Source organism: Emys orbicularis, chromosome 20 (genome assembly GCF_028017835.1).
Source record: "Emys orbicularis isolate rEmyOrb1 chromosome 20, rEmyOrb1.hap1, whole genome shotgun sequence".
Taxonomy (NCBI): Eukaryota; Metazoa; Chordata; order Testudines; family Emydidae; genus Emys; species Emys orbicularis.
The window spans coordinates 8,558,368-8,583,320 of NC_088702.1; the positions used below are offsets into that span (position 1 = coordinate 8,558,368).

The window sequence follows — 24,953 nt, forward strand, 5'->3', positions numbered from 1 at the left end:
GCTGCCAGTGCCCCAGTTGCCTTGAGCACCCTTGCTCTGCAAGAATGTGTAATCTAGGCTGTATTTGCACTTAGCTCTGTGGGGTAGACTAGTTGTTCATTTATATTAACGCTTCTGTACCTTTCTGCTGCCTCTTGTTTTTCACTTTTGGAAATTGGAAAGTTATGGGGACCATAAAACGACTAGAGACCATGGCAATATAAACTACAAGATTATGCGCAGACTGTGTTATGAATATAAACAATCAAACAACCGATGTTAAATTGAGGTCATCTATCTACTCAGGAATGATTTGTGATAGAACCTAAAATAACCATTACAGCAGCTACACAAAATTTGTCTGTCCGCTGCAGAGAAGTCTGATTAATAGTTTGTGTTTGTGGCCCTGCTGATACAAAGAAGGTTTGATGATAGTATGGTGAATCTACTTCTTCAGTATACTTGTCTCCTGATTATAATTCTGCCTCGCCAACTTGATTGAGCAAATGGCTTAATTGTTGGGTTTTTTTAGTCTGGTTCTAGGAGAAATTACCATGAGGATAATTTTCTAGTGAAAAAACTGTCTACATTAAAGTACTCAATGGAAAATTAGAGATGGATGCAATGGTGGAGGAAAGGTTTTGTAGTTTCGATTGTGAACTGTTTTGGGCATGCTTGTTTTGCGTGCAGCACCTTGCGTAGTAGAACCATGATCCTTGATTTGGGCCTCTAGGCACTACTGCATTTTAAATAATACAAACTTATTTGGACGCTACGACAGCTATTTGATAGCACTAATATGTTTTGGAGAATCTGGAGTACTTTTGACCTTCATTTTTGTGTAATGAAGTATTTTGGAAAGATTTTGACTAATGAAAATAAAGTCATTTGACACTGTTTACAAGATTTCAACAATAACAGACCTAATCTAATCAGATCTAACTTAGATTGTAAGATCTTTGGAGCAGGGAACCCGGGGTGTGTTTGAAAAACTTCATGGACATATATGGCATTATACTAGTAATAAATCTAGATTCATAAAGTTTATTGCAGGATCCCTTAACCCCAATCACTCTAGTATTATCCAGTGACCATAGTAAAATAAGATTCTGTTTATCAGATTTTGCAATTTCTTATTAAAGGTTAGCAAGCGTGATTTTTTTTAAATAAATGAAAAATGGTCTTATAAAATTGGAGCTAAACTATTGCCTTTTCTCCCCCTTCTTTCTTTCTTTATTTTTCTAAAAAAAAAAAAAAAAAAAATCCTTTCATCCTTTTCCCAGGAATTCTCATCGAGTACGGAAAGTCTTGATAAATCATTCTGTTCCGTAAGTTTGGCCAGTTTTGTTCTAGTGGCTGGGTTGCCTGGCTTCCTTATTTTACAGCAGCATTTCCTCTGTGTCCTGAAATACTAATCTCTGGTCACCTGGCAATGGCCCTTAAACAGCTCTGATATTAAGCCACTCCATGTAGAACACTGCATTGCAAGAGCAGTTCTATGCCAGCATTTTATACCCAGTGCATGCATTCTATTGGCTGAGTCCTCTTGAGCTGTAGCAAAGTTCTGCTATCCTGTCTTATGCAGAGGCAAAACAGAGACGTTGATAACATTTTGATCTGAACACGAGAATAACATTTATCCAGTTTATGCTTTTCAATAGCCTGCAGTGAAATACAAGTTAAACAGAGCTTTGGGAATTTTTGCTTGTACAATTTTGACTAAAGCAAACAAGAAGTCATGAGGGGGCCTGTAAGTTAGATATTGTAATTTGTCAATAAATACCCAGCTATGGAGATACAAAAAATTAAAAGCTTCAACGCAGGTGAATAACCTGGCTGATGATACTGAATTTTGAATACTCATTCAAACCCGTCTGTGTGTATTCTCCCCTCTAGTTAGAGGAAATGCTGTTTCCTTACATTTTCTTACAAGTTGTCTGCCAGATGGAATTTAATTTGCCTTTTCCACAAAAATCAGTTTTCTTTCTGTCTGAAATTCCTTTAGATCAAAACTGATGTTCCCTAATAATTCTTCTCTTATTATGAAACATTTTTCATTTTTAATCAAGGGTATCTCTCTCTCTCTAATTTGTACCATTTTCCTAACAGTGCACATTCTCACTTCGGGATTCCTGATTGGCTTCCCATGTATTGAATATGTAGTCCATGATCAAAAATCACTTATCGAGCGCTGTGGGGTTTGTCTTTTTAATATAATTATTTACAGTGTCTTACATACCATTTTGTTAGTCAAATAATTTGAATAATGTTGAATTCCTCCTGTGTAAATGAGGTCTTTGAAATTTACCTGACTGTATCTTGCTCCTCTAATGAGTAGATTTGAAGTCTTATCGTGTTCTAGGATTATTTCCACAGTTGCTGTGTGTGAAACGGTAAGAAAAGGATGGTAAATGAAACCTTACAGTGGGCTCATAACGTGACTCAATGCTGTTCTTGTACAACCAATTTAGAAGCAACACACTGAACTGGATTGGCATTTATTGATATACTAAGCCAACCTTAAAATATATACCAAGGATGATAGGGTGTTCTCAAGAGCCAATGCTTAGAGAAGTGGTGACTGGGAGCCAGGACTCCTGGGTTCGGTTCCTAGCTCTGCCACTGTATTGCTGCATGACCTTGGGTCGCTACATTTTTCTATTCCTTATTTTGTCTGAAAAAGAGAATAATACTTAAATATCTCCATAGGGTTGTTAGAAGGCTTAATGTTTGCAAAATGCCTTCAGATCCTTGGATAGAAGGGGCGGTAGAAGAGCAAAATGTTTTCTATATTTTATAGCGATAGTTATGTTATCTTCATATCAGTGCTTTCAGTTTTATAGTTCTCACATCAATGTTGCCTGAAGCTTGTGAGATCCACTTACCATTTAAATGCTTCTTCTGTAACCTGAAGGGACTCAGTGTGGTGTTGGCTTCTGCCTTTCTCCCTCAGGAGATCAATCTATTCTTCAGGCTTCACTAATCATGGTTATTCATGTCATGCTTGAACATGGCAGACTTTTATCGTAGCCAATCAGACTCTTTGCAAACATTTATGCCCTATTTATAAACCAGCTGCAGACACATGTGCCTAGCTAATTTGCCTATAGTTTTTATACACATGCACATGTCTGAGATATGTGGTATTCCTCATAATTAACATTTTTAACCTTGAAATCTAGTGGCAGTGCACAGCTAGCTGGAAGAGTCCAGATGCCCTGTAGAACATCCGTTCTAGTCTATGCACCATTGCTCTATTTCTGTAAAGGCCCATGGCCTGCTTCTTGTACTACTCACCATCTGTAACTATTGTCTAGCTTTCAGTGCATCAGGTAGGAGTCTCTACCAGTTTAGTAGTGGAAGTGAAAGAACATGTAAGATATGATGAGAAACTGGATACAACTGAGATTCTGCCGGGTATAGCTGTGAGACAGCACCTGTGGTGTTGCTCATTTCTGGCACCAGAAAGATATAAACTGGAGGGAGCTCAGAAAAAAAGCAAAGAAATGTGGTGAGGGAGACAGGAGGGGGATTGAATTGAGGAAAGACTAAGTGTGAAGTCCGTATAGCCTGACTAAGTGGGATCATAGCAATCTACAAATGTTTGAATACACACGCCAAGGAGCAAGAGAGAGGAATTGCTTAGAGTGGACCGAATGGGATAGGGCTAGGATGGGGATATGGGGATGATATTGGAGACAAGGAAAATATAGATGGAACATCGGGAAATGCTTTTTGACAATAAGATCTCTTAGAATTGCAGAACATAAGAACGGCCAGACTGGATCAGACCAAAGCTCCATCTAGCCCAGTATCCTGACTTCTAACAGTGGCCAATGCCAGGTGCCCCAAAGGGAAGTGGGGAGACCCCCACTGCTTGGGACACTAAAACTAAACTGGGCAAAAACCCTGGGGAAGGGACAACCTTCTGTGCAGGCTGAGAGGCTGGAGTAGATGGTACTTATGTGAAATTAAAGATGAAAATGACCTACAATTCCTTAGGGAAGGAACATGCTTATGAGAGGACAGTTGCTAAAATAGGCGACCCAAGCACTGCTCCCCAAACCATTTTCATTTTCATCCTAACTCCTGAGCAGACCACAGGGCTTGCTCCAGATCAAACCAAAATTATCTCTCTCTCCCCCCCCCCCATCCCCATCCCCATCCCCACTCTCATCCTCATCCTCACACAACCTGAGCATAGCAAAAGCCTGGTTCTGATCCCTGCAAGACATTGTACTGAGCGACCTTAGCATGTCAGTTATCTGAGCTGTGTTTATAATTGGAGTAAGGCCCATTGTGGTTACTCAGCAGCATCCAGACCTAAAATGTCATGGTTTAACTTAGGCAGATTTTTTTAGGGGACGGAGCGATTTTAAAACGTCATCAGTTAAATGTGGTGCTGTAGTATCAAGTAAGCGTTTATATTGGCCAAGGGAGTGCTAGAGTGATACTTAACTATACTGAGAACCTGAATGAAGGAGTAAGGTTTCACTTCCACCTCTCTCTGCTTGGCCTCAGAAGTTAGTTTAATGTCATGATCCAGTGTAAGGTAAGCTTACTGTTTACTTTCTGATGCTGGAATGCAGGGCTGCATCGGCTTAATTCAATCTGTCGGACCTTTCTGCTGTTCAGTGTCTGTTATATAGAGACGGAGCTTAGGTTGCTGGTACCATTCAAGGTCAGTGACAGTGTGGATCCAGCTGGGTGTTTAAATTTTCCAAAATGGCCTCTGTAACAGGACGCAAGGGGGTGATTAATTTTGCATCGTGTGTATATCTCAATGAGCTGCTTGGCACTCAGGAACTTAGCAATAACAACCAATAGGGAGGCCATTTCCTGGCAGTTCACGACTGACTGGAGGAGTTGAGGGCCTGAGGTTGCGCCGAAGGTCCATAATCCAGACAAACTTCCAGGAACTATCTATGCAGTGTTGTTGTAGCCGTGTTGGACCCAGGATATTAGAGAGACAAGGTGGGGGAGGTAATATCTTTTATTGGACCTACTTTCATTGGCGAGAGAGACAAGCTCTCAGGCTTATGTAGAGCCCTTCTACTGAGAGCCTAGAACTTCTGAGTTCTCTTCCTGTCTGACAGTAGCTTTGTGCAAGTCACTTCCCTTCTCTCACTCTGCTTCCCTCTTCCTAAAACAGGGATGATGATATGTAACTTTTGTAAACGCTTTGAGCTATAGATAAAAAGTGATTTAAGTGCCACGCGTTCGCTCACTTGAGGGGCTGTGAAGCTTAATTGGTTAATGTTTGCGAAGTATTTTGTCAAGGAGAAACATCGTATGAATGCTAAGTATTAAACAGTTTAAAAACCAGGAGAATATAAGATGTTGAAGTGATGAGCTGAATTGTGCATTGCCATAGGTGTACCAGTGCTCTCTCCTTAGCAGATCAAGACTTGAACAGTCCTCTTGAGGAAAGCAGGGTTTCACTCTTAGCATGCTGTTACGTTTATGCAGCTCAGAGTTCCATTCATTAATGCTCCTATTGGACACAATCATAAATCACTACTGCAGTAACTAGGTTTTATTGAATATCTCACTAGCGTGTGCAATGCATGAAAGTTTCAATATGCATAAACTATGCTGCTTGATTTTTGTATGTGAAATTATCAGATGCACACGCGCCAAAGATGAAAATTGACTTGAGCCGTGAGGCACAACGAACTTTAAAATAGTAGCAATAATCATAATAAGCTATTGCAGCATTTTGGGGTTTTGGTTGAAACAGCCCAAAAGATTCTGTGGAAAAGGTGGATGGCTTCAGTGTCATGGATACTTCTGGAGGGTTAGAATATTTGTTTTGACCAGTTTGCACCTAGCCCTGCAGTGAGTATGTTCGCATCAGGATGGTGGTCAGGAACAAGAAGGAACAAAGCTACCAGAAGTGCAGAGAGGTAGTTTCTGTGTAGTGGACAGTGGAGTCAGGATGCCAGGCTGAAAGGTAGCATACAGACAGGGTTATTCTACTTTGGATGGGGATTGTTAAAATAGAAGATGGGACCTACATGATGTAGTTCTGGTGTGTGTATGCTAAAGGACCTAACATCGGATGGCGCAGAGTTTTTAAATATTCATTCTATGCCTGGTGGTTGCAATTGATCACGCTTCCTTGGATTCTATACAAATATTTCCTCCTATCGCAAGGACACCTATACTTGGTTAGCCAGCGTAGCTTAGTGAGGGAAAGCTGCTGTCTTCAGGAGGGTGACTATTGACTGCTTTATAGCGTGAGGTGCTACACTTACATTGAAGCATGAAAGCTTTTTGATGTGGACTACAGACAAAAACTAAACCCCTCTGCTCTTACAGAGGATGGAAAAGGACATTAATGTTAACTAGATGGCTATTTTTCTTTTTTACCAACTTCACTTAGTCTTTCATAGTTCTAAAAGGTGCTCGGTTATAAATACCTTTTCCTTTGCTCTCTCTTCCCATGCTACATAGCTTTTGCATGTGCATTTCTAGCATGCTTGGTGATGGGGGTGCGTCACAGCTTTTAATTCTCTGTCTTTAATGGCAAAATTCAACCGTCAACTTCTACCATTTCAAGTTACAGTTCAGCCGCTCAAAATGAGAAGAATCCTGTTTAACCTGCAAAATACAGCAGCCACATTCACAAATGTGTTAATGGTTAAAAGCTTTAACCTGCACTTTAAGCTTGAAGTTTAATCCCACCATAAAATGGTCAGAATTCTGAGAAATATTCTCCAGATTTTGACTTGTCTTAAACAATCCAACCCTGACAAAGTAACTGTGTGAGGCTGGTAGAATTAGAGAAAAAGATCTGGGCTCCCTCTAATGGCTCTCAAGGAGTAGAGACTTTACACTGTTGCCAGATCTGTGCTGTTGCACAGATAGATGAATAAGTGAACAAAAATAACCATGTAAAGTTAGCACCACAATGGGATTGTGGTGCGAAGATTTTATCCCACTGGAAATGGCCAGTTTCAAGGTGAGTGAAATGCTCTAGGGAGGTTCTTGTGTTCAATATACATATTTTTTTTTAGTGTCCTGTTTTACAGATGATCACCTGCTCCTTATATTCACAAGAGCATCAGACAGGTAGTAGAAGCTTTTCTTCCATGTGCAATTTATCCCAACAATTTCAGACTGACTCCTAATTGTAGAACTGTGGGTATCTTACACACACAACTGTTGCCTTATAACTCTCTTCTCCCGCTTCCTTAAAACATTTTAGCCTGTCAGACTTGCCCCTGAGAGAGAATTCATCAAATCCCTGATGGCCATCGGGAAGAGACTAGCCACTTTGCCCACCAAAGAGCAGAAGACTCAGCGTCTTATCTCGGAGCTGTCTTTACTTAACCATAAGCTTCCGGCACGCATCTGGCTTCCCACAGCTGGCTTTGACCATCATGTGGTGCGGGTGCCCCACACCCAGGCGGTGGTGCTCAACTCCAAGGACAAGGTAAGAGTGGCTGAGCAAGGAAGGTTAATTCTCTTGAAGCATTGTAAAATTAGCACTTCCCTTAAAAGCTGACTTCAGAGAACCCAGCCTGAAGAACGTAGCTCACTGCATCTTATGGATATTAAGCTAAATAAATAATCATTCACCTTCTCTTAACCAGGCATAAATAAGATTCACCTGGCAGGGTCTGTCATCACCATATGGTACAGAGATGTAGCAGGTAGAGCAGCACATAGCAGCCCCTTTGCTTCCCTGCTATCATTGTCTGGGCTGCATCACTTAAGAAGGTCAAGGACTCGAGAGAGGTAGGAAGAGGAGTCCATGCAAGGGTAGCGGGGAGGGGAGAGTCCAGAGAAGGCTTGAGTGAGAGGAAGTTTCCCCAAAGCTTTCTAATGTTAGGTTTGAGATGTTCCTGGATTCATGTCCCTCTGAGCCACCTTCAAACCCTAGCAACAGCCCTTCAGAAAAAGGGCCAAGTTTAATGGTGGCGTAGTTTCAGTGCTGTGTGATAAGGACTGGATTTCAGGGGGGCTGAGCAGCATAACTCCCGTGGAAACAAATGGGACCTGAGAATCCAGCCCAATAATGTCAGAAAAATCGACCAAAGAGATTAGGGTAACATTCATAGCTGGGTTATATCTAAGCTACTGGCATCTGGGGCAGAATATAAGGCCACTCTTTTAAAGGGTTGTTTCTGCATGGCTTTGAGCTCTCTGGCAAAGCTCTTAAGCACGCAAGCGCTCCCATTAACTCCAGTGACACTACTCACCAGGGCCGCCCAGAGGATTCAGGGGGCCTGGGGCAAAGCAATTTTGGGGGCCCCTTTCATAAAAAAAAGTTGCAATACTATAGAATACTATATTCTCATGGGGGCCCCTGTGGGGCCCGGGGCAAATTGCCCCACTTGCCCCCCCCCCCCCCCCCCCCCCGGGCGGCCCTGCTACTCACGTGCTTCAAGTTAAGCATGTTCTGATGTGCTTTGCGAGGTCGGTGCCAAAATGCTCAGTACCTTGCAGGATTGAGCCCTCCAAGCTCAACGTTTTTTCTTCCGGTGGTTGTAAGTTAGTTTTGCATTGATGTGAATGTTACTGATGTCTCTTAAATATCAGAGTAAAATACGCACTTTGGTGCTACTCAAGGTAATTAGCATCTGACACTAAGCAGGTCTTGTTCCATTTACCTTACTCTGTGCACCTGTGCTTGTGCACTAAACAAGCTGAGATACTTCTAGTTTCAAGATATTGCAATATTATTTTATTAGATCCTCTGATTTTCAGTATCAATACAAATGACTATAATCCCCTTCCTACCTTCATCTGGAATGTAAATTAAAGATATATTTATTAGTTACATCCTTTAATCGCCTACCAGTGATGGTACCACTGAAAATTGTAGAGAGAGCACCAGGATCTAGGACTCAGAGTCAGGAACTCCCAAACGTGGCACTAACTTGGTCTGTGACATACAAACCTCTGTTTTCCCATTTGTAAAAAGACTTAGCTGATCCCCAGAGTATTTGGAAGACAGCGATTATTATTAGTCACAGGATTATGGTAGCAAGTATGAGCCCTAGTCCTGGACCAAGACCAAGGCTAAGATGAGACAGCAGGTAGATTGATTTAAGTTCAGGGTGGTTTGATGATGGAACAGCTAGATACTGGCCAGTGTTAAAAGTGAACTGCAAAGCAAGGGAGAAATGAAGGACTCAGACCCTGGCCAGTGTAAGTTGTGTTTCCCTGTGTGAGTGACATTTGTTTCTGCTTCCCTCAGGCTCCCTATTTAATCTACGTTGAAGTACTTGAATGTGAAAATTTTGACACCACTAATGTGCCGGCCCGGATCCCGGAGAACCGCATCCGGAGCACGAGGTCTGTGGAGAACCTGCCAGAATGTGGGATCACTCATGAGCAGAGGGCCAGCAGCTTCACCACCGTTCCCAACTATGACAATGATGATGAAGCCTGGTCTGTGGATGATATTGGGGAACTGCAGGTGGAGGTGAGGCAGCCAATGGCGCTGGAGCCAAACTCCCCGTCGCTAAGGCTAGAAACCCAGTGGGGAAAATGTGTCCCAGCCATAGAACTGTGTCCCTGTTGTAAGGGAGAGAGGGGACACATAGTGCAGTCTGTTCTCAGAGGGACCTCCCCTACTCAGACGGCTCCTGTTTTGGTGACTCCTTGCAGCCAAGGAGGCCTGGATGCTGATCTCTGTGGGATATGCTACCAACATGAAGAGCAGCCAGAGCGGAGTCGCTTGAGTGGAATATACAAGGGTTTGTCTCTTTGCCAGGCTCAGCATGATGCCTCTACAGCTTTGTCTGTAATGTCTTACTCCGTCCCTTTCGGTATGTCCCGCAGTGAGAGCTCTGAGCTAGCTGTAGCACGGCTGCATTCTAGAACTAGTTGGTGAACAAGGGACTTCCCAGCCGTGATCGTGGTAGGAGTAGCTGCCTGGCTTGTAAAGGAAAGGTGTGTGCAAGAGAATTTTTCTTGTGAGCAGCCTCTTGTGCACTGAAAGCTTTTGTACAGTGCAGCACATCCCAGGCACTGAGTGCAAACAACAACGTGAAATCTTCATCCTAACCCATTAAAATGCCGTGGCTCGGAGATCGAAATAGCAAGCCTGCCTGGAGCCCCGGATTCAAATCTTGGCAGCAGAGACTCAGTCATTCATCCTGCCAAGGTAGATAATCGAGTGCTGTGCAGTTCACTCTGTGCCCGTTCTTCTCTTTTGGATGAGACCTTAAAAATTGGGCCTGTCTGTGCTGCATGGCTATGAAAGGTCCCATGGGACACTTCTCATAGCCAGGGTTTGCCCTGCTGTTGGACAGTGTGTAAGCTCATCTCCTTCACCCTAGAAGTGGCTGCTTCAGTGGCTCTGAACATGATTAATGGATCCTTTGGACTGAAAGGTTTATAAATGTAACATTTTATCATTTTGCACTAAGGAGAACGCTGAGACTTGCTGGTCTGTAACTCAGTCTTGCGTCTCTCTTTCCAGCTTCCGGAGATGCACACCAACAGCTGTGACAATATTTCCCAGTTCTCTGTGGACAGCATCACCAGCCAAGACAGCAAAGAGCCTGTGTTCATAGCAGCTGGCGATATTAGGTAACAGTGAGCTTGTTTGGGGGGGAGGGGATAGCTCAGTGGTTTGAGCATTGGCCTGATAAACCCAGGGTTGTGAGTTCAATCCTTGAGGAGGCCACTTAGGGATCTGGGGCAAAATCAGTACTTGGTCCTGCTAGCGAAGGCAGGGGGCTGGACTCGATGACCTTTCAGGGTCCCTTCCAGCTCTATAAGATAGGTATATCTCCATATATTATCTAGGGGTCACCAAATGAAATTAATAGGCAGCAGGTTGTGGCGGGGAGATTTCCCTTGCTGTAACAGGGATTCTTCAAGACCGCAGAGCCTGGAGATGGGTTTCACTGTCTTTATTTAAAACAAGCCTTTGTGTCAGGTGGGGAGGAGTAACACAGGGCATCTCCATTAAATCTCTGGAGAAAAAGCCCATTAGTCAGTACTCCTCATCTTTCTCACTAGGCCTGAGCATCAAGTGCCCTGTATGTTCCTGGACTGGAGGCAGGTGAGGACTGAATAGTGGCTGTGTGTAATGGGATGTGCAGTATGAATTAATTCCAAAGCCTCTTCTAAACAGATGCACGTATTAGCTGGGTAGGGGGTTCTCTTTCACCTAAGCAAAGTTCAGTGTCAGGTCTGAGTATCTTTGAAAACTAGGAGCAAGACCAAAGTCAAAAGGTAAATTCTTCATCAGGGGAGTCAGCTGACCATTTAGTAGCCATTTGGTGATATATGTGGTGTGAGCATGCATGTTACAACAGATTTGAGATCTCAGAAGCTAAATAGGCTTAGGCCAGGTCAGTACTTGAAGGCACGATCTCCAAGGGAAACATGAAGCTACAAGAGCTGGAGTTGATGGTTCAGTTGGTGAAGTTCTTCTTTTGAGATGGTACTTGATGCAGCCTCTTAGCTAGCTTTAGGAGATGCAGTGTTGCTGAAAATTGGCTCACTTGAATGAGACTGAAGACTGTGGTTCTGCCCATGTGTGTCCCAAAGACATAGTGGTGTAAGCCCCATTTTCCTAATTTGAAGGAGTAAATTCAGCCCATGGAAAATCAACCTCTGCTGTTTCCGTTAGATACAACATTCGTTTTCATCCCCTACCTTAAACTGTTGTGTAGGATTGTTGCACTGTTAAACAGCTGTTACGTTCCACTCCAAAGCGGGGTCCCCATGTCAGTGATGGGTGAAGTGATCCCTGACAAGACAAGCTTTGTAAGGTGCTTTGGACTAACGTGTGTATGATGGTATTGCATTGTCACTGAAACCTCTCTCTTGTGGAAAGCAGACTTGTATTTTTAATGACTTTACTTTCTAGACGGCGCCTCTCAGAGCAGCTCGCACACACCCCAACTGCTTTCAGGAGGGACCCTGAGGATCCTTCTGCTGTTGCCCTGAAGGAGCCCTGGCAGGAGAAAGTCAGGTATGAGTGAAGGAGGTGGGTGGGGTACATGGGAAAGCTGAATCGCCCCATTCCTGTAATAGGTCCGTGTTGAAATCCCAGCTACGTCTCTATGGAATAGCTTCCCTTGTGGCTGCCTGTGCTGATTTGCTCTGTAAGTAAATGTGGGGCCGCAGCTTTGGGCCCTTGCTGCCTTTAGGGAGCAAATATTGACTCAGATTCAGTATTTTCAAAACAAAAAGTCCTCCGTACACAGCAGTGATTGATTTAGGCTCTGTGTTCCAGGGTGCTCTGAGTCCCACAAGCTTGGTGCTTGGCTTATTCTTTTGGAGGGGGTGTGATTGTGGGTGGGAGGGGAAGTGATAGAAAAGGGCCTTATTTCCTTCCAGTGCTGCTTAATTCCTGCCTCTGTATAGTTTGGCATCTTCTCTGCTTGTTTAACATTGATCTGTGGCACTTGGTCAGGGCCCCGTTGTGTCAGTGCTGTACAAACATAATAAATGACTGTCCCGGCTCCAAGAACTGACAGTCCTAAAGCCCCAAGTCAGCAAAGCACTGAAGACTATCCCTGTTTAGCAAAGCATTTAAGCACATGCTAGCAGTGAAAGAGAAACATCCCTAGCCTAGAAATTCTTGAATCGAAATCCACCTCTTGGTACTGACTTACAGCTGCTGTCTTGTTACTACGCTGTTGTGCTAGTCTCTTTCCAGAGATCCCATTGAGCAGGCAGAGGCTCTCCTCAGTCTTTAACCCTTTGCGATTTCCCCACAGGCGGATCAGGGAAGGCTCCCCTTATGGCCATCTTCCAAACTGGCGCCTCCTCTCGGTGATTGTCAAATGCGGAGATGACCTCCGGCAAGAGTTGCTAGCGTTCCAGGTCCTTAAACAACTGCAGGTAGGAAAAGAGCAAGACACCGCCCACTAGTGCTGTGGGTCTGTAAACGCAGCCCATTGGTGCGTTTGACTCACAACACTCTCTCTTTCAGTCTATTTGGGAGCAGGAGCGCGTGCCCTTGTGGATCAAGCCATACAAGATCCTCGTCATCTCCGCAGACAGCGGCATGATCGAACCGGTTGTCAACGCAGTGTCCATCCACCAAGTCAAGAAACAATCCCAGCTCTCGCTGCTGGACTACTTCCTCCAGGAGCATGGCAACTACACTACCGAAGCATTTCTGACGGCCCAGAGGAACTTTGTGCAGAGCTGTGCTGGCTACTGCCTGGTGTGCTACCTGCTACAGGTCAAAGACAGGTGGGCCCTGTGTGTTGGAGTGAAGAGGCTGCAGTCCGAGCACAAAGAATTTCCATGCCATCCTTGCCCATCGGGCCTTGGGACCAACCCCTGTAGGGCGGCAATCAGGGAATTGCTGTCTTGAGTATTGACCCTTAGAGAAGTGTATTAAACCCCCCAAAGCGGGTAGTAAGGTTTGAAGGACTTTCCAAAATGGCATACATTATTCAAGATTCCATTTACCTCATTCCGTGTCTTCTCCTTCTCCCCGCTGTATGCATCAGGGAATCCCTGAGAGCAGTGGCATCCTCTCATGGTGCTTGCTGGGGAATCAGAACAGTGGGAAGTAGCTGGTGTGTGACCATAGGGGAACCTGAAATTTGAGTAGTGAGAGTTCGTTTGTGTTGAAGCTGGGCTGCTTGGAGCGTTCGCTGTGTAATTGCAGGGCTGTTTTGTAAGCAATAAACCCCCATATATGTACCTAGTTAAAACGTAATTTTTTTGGTAGTGTTGTACAAGAGGCAGAGAATGTACAGCCCTGTGTGTACTTGACATTAACAGGTGATGCTGCTGGCTTAAACTGAAGCCAGTACCTATTTGTTTTGTCAGTGCTCAAGCAGTTGCTCCTCCGCATTGGGTGAGGACCTTTCAGCTCTTTATTGTGTGGGTGCGTGGTTCTCCAGCTGGCAAGGAGGTGGTGTCTGAAATATGAGCTCGTTGATAGTTTTCTCTCTCGTTCTCGTTCCCCCTTCAAGGCACAATGGCAATATATTGCTGGATGCAGATGGACACATCATCCACATAGATTTTGGGTTCATTCTCTCCAGCTCCCCCAGGAACCTTGGCTTTGAGACATCTGCCTTCAAGCTCACAACGGAGTTCGTTGATGTAAGTGAGCTACAGCTAAATTCTGCCAGGAAGGAAAAGGGTCTTGTGGTTTGAGGCACAGGATCGGGAGCCAGGAAACCTGAGTTCTGTTCCCAGATTTGGGAGGGTGTGTGGTCTAGTGGTTAGAGCAGGGGACTGGAACCCCAGACTCTTGGGTTCTCTTCCAGACACACTTCCTCTGTGATCTTGGGCAAATCCCTTCTTCTCTATGCATCAGTTTCCCCATCTGTACAAGAGGGGTGATTCCTACTTCTTGTGGAAGAGTAGTTACGAGAATTGTAATTGATTTCTGCAAAGTATTCAAATGAACGGCACTATAGAAGAGACCATTCTTATTCCTAAAGAACTCTCAGATCCTAGGAAGAAAGTTGATATAGAAGTGCAAAGTCTTACCATAAAGTTAGATCCTTCAAATAAAGGTGCCTTTTTAAATAATTCCTGATGTGCTTTCCCAGCTGCCTTTGCTGGCAGGGCTGCTGTTGGAATTTCCTTTTGGCATGTCACTAGAACCCGTGCTCACTGTCTGATCTGCTTTCCAGGTCATGGGCGGTCTGGATGGTGATATGTTTAACTACTACAAGATGCTGATGCTGCAAGGCCTCATCGCTGCCCGAAAGCACATGGATAAAGTCGTGCAGATTGTGGAGATAATGCAGCAAGGTATGGCACTGCTTTCCGGCCTCATGGCTCCAACCTGCTCTTACACACGACAGGACACCGATGGGCATTTCACACACCTGTGCTGTGAAAGGGGAGACAGCTAAGGCTAGATGCAGAATTTTTCTCCCCGTCTCTGCCCTCCAAATGGTCTTTCTTTTCATTGCGCAGCATTGGGCAAGTGTTCCCACATGGAAAACAGACATTCAACACCACATGAAAATGTGGTAGTTCAGACAATATTAGATCTTCGTGCGAGACCCATGATGCATCCGCATAAGACCATTTGAATTGTAGCGATTTGAGGATGCGTGGAGGAGGTCTTGTGTAATGGTGAGAGCGGGGGATTGGGACTCAGGTCACCTGGGTTCTGTTCTCAGCTCTCCCACTCACTCTGTGTGACTTTGGAAGAGTCATTTAGGGGCTGATTTTCAGAAGTGCCGAGCAGCACCCGTAAGTCCAGCTTACGTCAATGGGAGCAGCAAGTGCTCTACTTAAATTTTCCCTTAAGTGGGGTCCCTGCCTATCTGAAGGCGGTGTGAGGATTAGTGCATAGAAAGCCCTTTAAGCTCCTGTGAGGAAAAGAACTAGAGGAGAATTATCATGACACTCCTGAAAGCATTGCATAGAACTAAGCGTTCAGTCAAATTGCTAATGCTGGGAAACAGCAGCATGCTTTGAGCCTATCTCATTCTGTGTATGTCGTCTAACCTACTATTTAACTACTGTGTGTGTGGGGGTTCTGTGAAAAGATAAATAGGTTTGGCAGGACCGAGCTTCTGAAGAGCAGGCACCTCGCTTGCTGATCTTGACTCCTTTATTTAAAATGTAATTTGCAACGTTGCCTGCCATGGGGAAAATTGTTGGTCAATCATAATGCTCCTGCGGCCGCTTGAAGTGTGGAGAGAAGCAAGCCAATAACTGAGTGTGTGTCAGTTTGTCCTCTAGATTGCCAGAGATGTTACGGAGAAAATCAGCAGAGCCAGGTCCATACGGTAGCGCAGGTCATCTGTGAGTGTCAGGAAGCAGAATAGAATATTCACAGATAAGTTTGCTATTATATGAGATCTTAAAGGGGCTAGCAGCCCAGTGCTCCCCAGCTAGTAGTGTATGCACTGAGACTGGCACTCTGAGCTCCCCCCACCCAATCCTCATGAGGGGAACCTCTGTGCAAGGACGGGGGTGCCACTGCTGCCTGCCCTCCATCTAGCTGTGCATGTTCAAACCTGCCATGGAGCTTTGCTTTCTCTTGCAGGCTCCAGGCAATGTCCAAGCACAGTGGCAGGTTAGAGCAGCCCCAGTTGAGTGGGAGGGGGGGAGAGGTTGGCTGGGACAGCTGAGATCTTAGTCTGATAAATGTTCCACTCTATCAACCTCACTGCAGCAGAATTATATTCACTACATTCCCCTTACAGGACCAGGGAAACTGTCCCTAACGCAGGGGTGGGCAAACTTTTTGGGCCAAGGGCCACATCTGGGTGGGAAAATTGTATGCAGGGCAGGGGGTTGGGGTGCGTGAGGGAGTGCAGGGTGTGGGAGGGACTGCGGTGTTCAGGAAAGGGCTCAGGGCAAGGGATTGGGGCAGAGGAGGGATGTGGGGTGTACGAGGGGGCTCAGGGAAGGGGGTTGGGGTGCGGAGTGCAGGAGGGGGCTCGGCAGGGGTGCGGGAGGGGGCTCAGGGCAGGGGGTTGGGGTGCACAGGGGTGCAGGGTGCAGCAGGGAGCTCAGAGCAGGGGGTTGGGGAGCAGGAGGGGTGCAGGATGTACGAGGGGGCTCAGGGCAGGGAGTTGGGGTGCAGGAGGGGTGCGAGGTGTAGGCAGGGGGCTTAGGGCAGGGACTTGGGGGGCGGGGTGCAGGCATGGTTCGGACTCTGGCCCGGCGCCGCTTACCTAAAGCAGCTCCGGGGTGGCAGCGGCGCGCGCCAGGGCAGGCTCCCTGCACGCCTGCCCTGTCCCTGGCCCCGCGCCACTCCAGGCAGCGCTGTGGCCCCTGAGGGAGGCAGGGGCGGAGGGCTCAGCGTGTGCTGCCCTTGCTGCACCGCCAGGCACCTCCCCCAAAGCTCCCATTGGCCACGGTTCCCCGTTCCCAGCCAATGGGAGCTGTGGGGGGCGGTGCCTTGAGGCAAGGGCAATGCACGGAGCCCTCTGCCCCCTCGCCTGGGGGCCACAGGGAAGTGGTGCCAGCCGCTTCTGTAGAGCGGCACAACGCCATGGGGGGGCAATCCCGCGGGCCAGATCCAAAGCCCTGAGGGGCTGGATCCGGCCCGCGGGCGTAGTTTGCCCACCCCTGCCCTAACGCAAGCATTCAGGGGATGCATCACCAAGCTACAGCTTTGCAGCTCGGATCCTATGGTCAGGTCGTCTAATGGTTAGAGCAGAGAGTATTGGGAATCTGGGTTCTGTTTCCAGCCTGGTCATAAGAGCAGAGGGAAAAGGAAATCAAAAATGTTGTAGATATTGTAACTTTATTTCCCTACTATAACACACTTAGCTACCTAAATTAGAGGAGTGGAAATAACCATCCAATCTTATACCATTGCACAGTGGAAGGTCCCACCTAGGTGTAAGTGAATTGGGTCTGTTCCCCTTTAAAATTACACAGAGGGCAATCACCAGTCTTAATCTATTTCATTGTTTCGCTGGACGTTCACATCAGTGTTTTGATGATGTCTACACAGTGCCCTCTCTCTGCATTGTGTTGCAGTCTCTTACTCCAGTTCTACTTGCACACTGACCTCTGCGTGCCTGTCTGGCCACTCAGGCTAGAGCCCAGCTAGCAGCAGCCTTGTTGGACCATTTCCAAATGACTTGTTGCTGGTGTGGTTCAACACTTCCTTTGCAGTTCTATTTCCCAGACTGTAAAACCCTCCAGCGCCAAGCAAGGATGCTGCACACATGCAGAATAACTAGTTGGTAACCCTCACCCTGAATCAGCAGCTCTTCCTCCCTCCCTCCCCTCTCCCGCTGCATTTGGCTGAAGTTTCACGGCAGGGTGAGTTGGGAAGAGCCCGGGTTTAGGGTATCACAGTTCAAAGTCTGTGTGGTGCAGTGGGGGAAGGAAATGGGAAATCAGTCACATTCCTCCACTGGGCACCTGTTTCAAGCATCCACCGAGGTATTCCTCACCTGGCAGAGACTGGCTTTCAATTACACATCAAACAGTATTGTATTGGAATCCTCGGGGGACTTTAAAGTGGTCGCTTAAGAAATTAGGGGTTGTCCGTTCGTTCGGGCTTTGCCTACTTTTCTGTATTAGCTCCTTAACTAGACTGCCTTAAGCACCACTCAGCACACAACCATAACATTGTGTCAGCCAGTCTGTTAACCCTAGCCTGGACGAGTTAGCCACTCCCAGTTGATGGGTGAAATGTATGTCCTTGCTTATACTGAAGACCAGCTCTCCAGCTGCTGTGAATGGCTGCAGCTCCGTTGGAACTAGTGGGGCCAGATCCCCAGCAGGCATATGTCTGTGCAACTCCATTGGAGTTGATGGTGCTACTCCGTTTTACACCAGCTGACCGTGTGGACCAATGCTGTGGTTGTGAACACATGTTCTTGTCGCTTCCTAGTGCAGACAAGACCTTAAAGGGACCCTCTGTGCAGGTTTCACTGTCATTACTAGACAGCAGTTGCAAAACGTGCCTCCCAAACCAGGCTGCTCCGACTCTCAACTATTCTGTGTAAGTTCTTCCCGCTGCTTTGGAATTCGCTATTAACTCTGCTCCTCGTCTCCTCCTCTGTCCCCATGTGTTAGGTTCTCAGCTGCCCTGTTTCCATGGCTCCAGTACCATCCGCAACCTGAAGGAGCGTTTCCACATGAACATGACGGAGGAGCAGCTGCAGTTGCTCATTGAACAGATGGTGGATGGCAGCATGCGGTCGATCACCACCAAACTCTATGATGGCTTCCAGTACCTCACCAATGGCATCATGTGACGGCTGCGCCCCTGCCACCGACTCGAGGATGGCTTTTGTCGCGGCCACAGTGCCCAGCTGGAGACCTACCACCTGGCTGAGGGAAAAGGTCTTGCCCCCTGTGGTGAAGGGAGCCGAGCAGTAGCACCTCCTGGGTGCCAGGTTTACCGGACTCTCAAACCAACAACAACAAAAAACAGTGTTCAGAGAAGCGAAATCCACGCGTGAAATTGACTAAAACAAAAAGGATCATGTGGCAACCATTGCGATCACGTTTAATGTGACCGCGGGGTCCAGGCGTTGGTGAGACAAAGCCATCAGCGCTCTGTGGACAACAGAGCATCTGCTAGACACCAGAACCATGTGTACATCAGTTCCTCCCATCTTTATTTCAGTATTATGCCTGTTGATGTCCTGTGAACTCTTCCACGATCTCATAAATGTTTAGGGCCTGGGGTGGAGGGGGCCAAAACCATCCTCCTCCCTGAGTCTGGTATTTGCCGATATTTTGAGCCTTCTGCTAGCACCACTTGAATGCAGTTGAGGTGAATCCCCATCAGCCCCCAACCCTGCATGTTCCTGTACAGCATCGTCAGCATTATTTGACTCTCCTGATGTTGGTTTGGCTTTTTTCACCCTTTGCACATTTTAATGTAAGTTTAAGTTGCAAGTTAGACAACAAACGTGTCTTGAGATCATAGGTGACTAGACACAACCCATGTAGCACAGTCTTCACCTTCTGGAGCATAGGGTTATTAGGACTTAGATATTTTTGTTTCCTTTCATCCACATCTCTCATAGTCTGGCCATGCAACCGCATGCCCATCTGTCTTTCTTTGGGCACCTTTTTGACTTTGTTCCGCAAATCTGGGGCTGTGAAGCTTTCCCCTGCAATAATATCAGACTGAATGCTTCATGGGTTTGTGCCACACTGAATGTCTTGTCCTTGGCTGATGATCCCTGAACTCACACTGCCTTGAACTCAGCAGCGGGGCTACACATCGCTCTGTGTGTGGTATCCGCACAGGGGTTACATTTCCGTGGATGATAAGTTTTTACATCTACCTGGATCGGACCTCTAAATGCAGAATGTTCCCCTGGAGGTTATAACCTGTCCCATCCCTCCTCGGTGGTTTACTTTGCCCTGAGCCAAGTTTCATGGCTCCCAGGGAGTGAGGCAAAACGTGGACTGATGTTGCTAGTTCTCTCCCTAGGGTAACTGAAGGCCAGTCTAGGCTTATTATCCATCTTACCTTGCTAGCATACCTAGCTAGAGTTCAGGAGACAGGATGATCTTTAGTTTTGCAGCAAGCAGGGCATAGCTAGTGCCTTTTTTCAGTTTTAAGTAAAGAAGTGATCGTGCTAATTTTTCATCCCCAGAAACAGGTCAAAAGCAGATGCTGACAAGCACAATGTTATTGCAAAGAACCAGTAGAACGCAGCTGTGAAGTCGTAAGTCCAGGCTGTTTGGCATATAGATCCAGGGCACGGAAATAACTCTATGCTGGGCTGATTTCATTTTAAAAACTCCCTTTCCGCTACTGTCCAGCTGAGAGCATCTGTACTTTATAAAGAGCAACAAGGTTTGATTTGTTGAAGCTTCTCCATTTCTCTGTATTAATATAACTCTATTCAGACACAAGTCCCCTCCCTTGTCCTGTCTCCCCTCAGTGTATTCAGACTTCCTGCAGCTGCTGATCAGATGGTGGAATCCCCTACTACCTGAGTGTGTGTGATTTGTTACCTCAGTCCTTGTTCTCCTCCACCCCCATTGACTCCTGTTGTGGACTCTCATGTTAATAGGTGTGTTTGTTTAGTGCTACTTTGCCATGTTGATTATTTAGCATTTTTTGAACTGTATTTTAACATTATGGGATAGAGGTTTCTGGCAGGAAGAGGCAGTATTTCCAAGTTTTGCGACCAGAAGTTCAAACCACTGTGTACCCTCCTGCAGCCCAACAGATGAGCAGCGAGCTAGGCTTAACTGTCTCCCAACTGCAGTTAAAAGACACAGGTGGTGGGGGGGGCATAATCTTCCATCACTCTCTGTTCTCAAAACCAGTTATTCTTGTTACCAGTTTGGAAATGGATTGGCAAAACGTAAGGTATGGCTTTTTACTGTCCGCTGAAGGAATGATGAAAGGTCTGAAACTCTTCTCCTCCTCTGTTTGCGCACACACACACACACACACACACCCCTCCCCCCCGCTTTAATTTCCACTGATCCTTTGAGACTGAATCCTTCGTTTGTGTTACGGAGTCTGCTTCATTTCCTGAAACATTGACTTTGTGAAGAGTGGGGAACGCTTGGGTAGCAATATTCACATCCTTGCAGAATAGAAAAGGACCTAGCACTAGTTTCATTACAAAAAACAAAACAAAACACTGACCTAGTTTGTTTGTCCATTCTGTTTTTTAATTTTTCCCCTTCAGTTCCTCCTTGTAACTGCGGTTGTGACCCAGCTGTTCCCGGAGCAGCCAGCAATGGCTCGGAAAAGGGGCCGTAGATTTTAAGGAACAATCTGAATTTCTGTGGGAAAGACCCAACGTTGCAGCGCCAGAGGGGTGGAGCTAGAAATGATAGAATTGTTTGGATGATCAGTGTGTGGGGCGGGGTGGTATTGCTCTAATAGAAAGACAAAAAGTAACTATGAATGTTGGAAAAATTAGTGATACGTGTCACATTTTGTAGCACAGAAGCAGATTTGCAGGCTGCTGTGTTGAATGGGGTTACACTTCTGTAATCAACCTGGCAGTGGTAATTCTGAGGGTAGCAATTTGTAGGAGCAGCCCATGACGTGTTGGTCATTTTGGCTACTACTAAGTTTCGGAGCAGAGAAAGGATCATTTTAAAACTTAGCAATTGGCTTGTTTTTTTGGTGGGGGATCACTGGGATTGAACTTTTGGGTCACATTGAGGCTTCGTTTACTCATTTGTATGTCACTTTACAGCCTGTTGAATTGTCAGGAAACTGCTTTAATTGCTAACTTCATGTTTCAGCTCCCGCCGCGACTCAAGCTTGTTTGGCTGTAAAAAAGCCCCAAGCAGACACTTCAAATGACTCCATCTTGCTTCTTAGCTTCCCCCTCTGCGTTTATACTGACCTGGAAATGAACGGCAACCAGGTTCCCCTTTAATGTAGCAAATGACCTACGGATACCCAATGATCGGATGTACTGAGCCCATAGTAGCAAGTAGCAAGTGAAATGGTGTCCCTGTATACAAGTTACCCAGCCAGTTGGGTGACTTCTGCAGATTGTTGCTACATAATCTGGATGGGAGCCTATGGAATGTAGTTTTCATTTAACATCCTCATGGAGAGTACGTTTGAACAGCTAAAAGGGGATGGGCTGCTTGACCGCAAGAGGAGAGGGACAAAAATAAGATCCTAATAGGCCATAGGAATGGCCTCTCCTTGAGCGGAAGCGAACACCCTGTCTGACAGCTGCTGCTGGCTACACGGACTGTATGTGAACCTTTCAATGTGTGGGGATTTTTTATTTTCCTATTCAGTAAGGATGGGCCAAACTCAGAAATAAAATATACAACCAGAACTTGATTTCTAATAAAATGTCCTTTTTAAAAAAACAAAATCTGGTGCAGAAATTGTTGATTGCGTCTCGTTAATTGCTGACGGCTTAAGAAAAAGCTTCAAGGGGAAAGCTCTGGTGGGAAAGATTGCTTTGCGCTTCCTATGTATTCCAAGCCTGCCTCTTTCTATCACACCCCTAGGCTTGCATAAAACAGATTAAATGCATGTAGTCGAGTTTGACCCCGAAGGACCCCTGGGGGCAGATCTTGAACTTAACCGCGGCTTTCAGGACAGATCTAGTTTTTTTTAACCTCCTTTGAATACTAATCCTCGTCAGAGGATTTCCAAGCACTACACACAGGTGAGTAAGCATTATCCTCATTTTACACGTGGGGAAACTGAGGCACCCTGATATGACTTGATGAAGGCTATGCAGTGAGTCAGTGGCAGAGCAGAAGGATGGTCTTGTGCTTAAGGTGCTGGAATTAGACTCGGGGAATGGAAATGTCTAAATAATGGTCCGACCTTACCTGGTAGATCTTCTCCTGGTGGGTATTGGAGTCAGATCAGCTAGTGATGGGGATGAGATTTGACTTGAGTTAGCAGCCCTACCGAGCCAGCTCAGCTAAGGCAAGGCTCTGTATCCCATTCCCATGTGCCCCGGCTGCCTGGCACCCAGGCAGAGAGCCGTGAAATTGTAGGGTTTGATTAGAAGTGTATGGGGCTGCTGCCCATTTTCCTTCTACCTCGGACTGGGATCTCTGCCCTGCCAGCGGCAAACCCTGCAGTTTTTAAACTGGCATGAAGCCCGGCTGTCCAGTGGCCGAGCGGCTTCGGCTGGGTCTGCACAGAATTGGATGCGGGGAGTGGAGAACCCTCGTAAGAAAGGGGAAGTGTTCTGGAAAGCCAGGCAGCGCACTCAGTGCACTGGGCAAGCGCACCAGAGTCTGAGATCGAGGCCAGAAGGGACCTGTAATAGTATGGGTGCTCTCCCTGTTGCCCTGCACACCCCCTGGTGGCCTGGTGCTGAGTTTGTGTCCCTGCCTCAGTTTCCCCAGTGGACTTTCAGTACAGTGAAGTTCTTACGTAGCGAACGAAGCCCCTTCAGGGGTCTGGTTTATTTAAACAAAGGCCAATCAGCTGTGCAGCAAGTCTTCACCCCAGCGTCCGGGGAGGGGCAAACTAAACTTAGTCTGTCGGCCCCACCCAAGTCCCTCTGTCCCAGCTCATGGCCAGAAAGGCCCCATCAACCTGGGATCCTTCTTTGCAGTCAGGCCTCTTGCCATCACCTGGGGAAGGGTCCCTCTCTGGACTCAGGCCTCTCCAGAGAGATGGAATCACTGCAGCTCTTCTCTGGAGTGGGGCGTCGTTCCCCAGCAACCTGGTCCTGTCACTGGGACCAGGTCTCCCTAGGGCTTTGCCACTCTTCGCCATCTCCGAAGCTGCTCCCCTCCAGCAGCACCTTTCCTAGGTCCCCGTTTCTGGTGAGCCCTCTAAACCGCTCCTCTGAGAAACCTCTCTGCTCAAGAGCAACCTCTGTGTTCTAGGGCGCCCTGCCTGAGTCCCCATAGCCCTTTATAAGGCCAGCCAGGCAGTTCTTAACTAATTAACTTCTGCCCAGCCACTTAGGTAATTGGCTACTCCCAGGTGACTCTAGGTTGGGTCTTTCTCCTGAGCAGAACCTGTCATCGGTAGGTTGGGTGCCTGACCCCATAAAAGGGTCAGGGTCATTAGGGTAATTTAATCCATAAACTGCATCAAGGAGACATTTTGGGATGGAGGATAAGACCCTCTCTCTCTCCCACCTGCCTGCTCCTCCCCCCGCCCCTGCAGAAACCAGCATTTGCCCCTCTCGTTCGTGTGGTCTCGCTCCAACTTCCTGATGGTGCTAGCTATGGCTCTATCCACCCCGCAGCTAGTACCAGACCCACAACCTGAGCGGTCCAAGCAGTTAGCCCTGTTGGGAAGCAATGTTTGCCATCTGCCTAGCATTGATGGGAGCAGCTCCCCTGCTGGGTTAGTGTAGATGGGACCGTACCCCAGCTGGACAATCTGTGTCAACTGCTGCTGGCTTCTGGGAGCTGCTGGTCAGTGCAAGTGGCTTGCATGCATAATTTCTCGAGCATAGGTGGGACCTAGTGATGGCTTCTGCTGTTCGAATAGGCAGATCCTGTGAGAGGTGAGTAGTAACCCCTCTGGGGGCTGTAAATATCCTAAATCTGACTGAGTCTCTTTTTTTTTTTTTTTTTCTGTTTGCTCTTCTCTTAAACCCTGTATGGTCCCATGCCTTACCTCTGCTGGGCGTGGCCACCTTCCTTGCAGGAAAAGGGGCCTGGCCTCAATTTAGCAGAGCCCATAAGCATGTGCCTAACTCCCACGGACCTCAATGTGATTTAAAGTTAATGGTGATACTGGAAAAGAGGAGATGAAGGGGGGATATGATAGAGGTATATAAAATCACGAGTGATGTGGAGAAAGTGAATAAGGAAAAGTTATTTACTTGTTCCCATAATATAAGAACTAGGGGTCACCAAATGAAATTAATGGGCAGCAGGTTTAAAACAAATAAAAGGAAGTTCTTCACACAGTGCACAGTCAACTTGTGGAACTCCTTGCCTGAGGAGGTTGTGAAGGCTAGGACTATAACAGGGTTTAAAAGAGAACTGGATAAATTCATGGAGGTTAAGTCCATTAATGGTTATTAGCCAGGATGGGTAAGGAATGGTGTCCCTAGCCTCTGTTTGTCGGAGGGTGGTGATGGACAGCAGGAGAGAGATCACTTGATCATTACCTGTTAGGTTCACTCCCTCTGGGGCACCTGGCATTG

The 24,953-nt window shown here is 46.6% G+C and overlaps 1 protein-coding gene across 1 annotated transcript in view; it reads left to right on the plus strand.

Moving 5' to 3' along the window:
- Positions 1 to 22,176, plus strand: part of PI4KB (phosphatidylinositol 4-kinase beta) — a 53,855-nt gene extending 31,679 nt beyond the window's left edge. Inside the window, exons 3-13 of the mRNA XM_065419844.1 lie at positions 7,190 to 7,417; positions 9,188 to 9,415; positions 10,418 to 10,527; positions 11,819 to 11,923; positions 12,675 to 12,798; positions 12,890 to 13,155; positions 13,890 to 14,022; positions 14,562 to 14,682; positions 18,433 to 19,246; positions 20,265 to 20,396; positions 21,595 to 22,176. Coding sequence (XP_065275916.1) covers positions 7,190 to 7,417; positions 9,188 to 9,415; positions 10,418 to 10,527; positions 11,819 to 11,923; positions 12,675 to 12,798; positions 12,890 to 13,155; positions 13,890 to 14,022; positions 14,562 to 14,682; positions 18,433 to 18,614 — 1,497 coding nt within the window. The 3' untranslated portion in view covers positions 18,615 to 19,246; positions 20,265 to 20,396; positions 21,595 to 22,176. The remainder of the gene's footprint in view (positions 1 to 7,189; positions 7,418 to 9,187; positions 9,416 to 10,417; positions 10,528 to 11,818; positions 11,924 to 12,674; positions 12,799 to 12,889; positions 13,156 to 13,889; positions 14,023 to 14,561; positions 14,683 to 18,432; positions 19,247 to 20,264; positions 20,397 to 21,594) is intronic.
- The last annotated feature ends 2,777 nt before the right edge of the window (positions 22,177 to 24,953 follow it).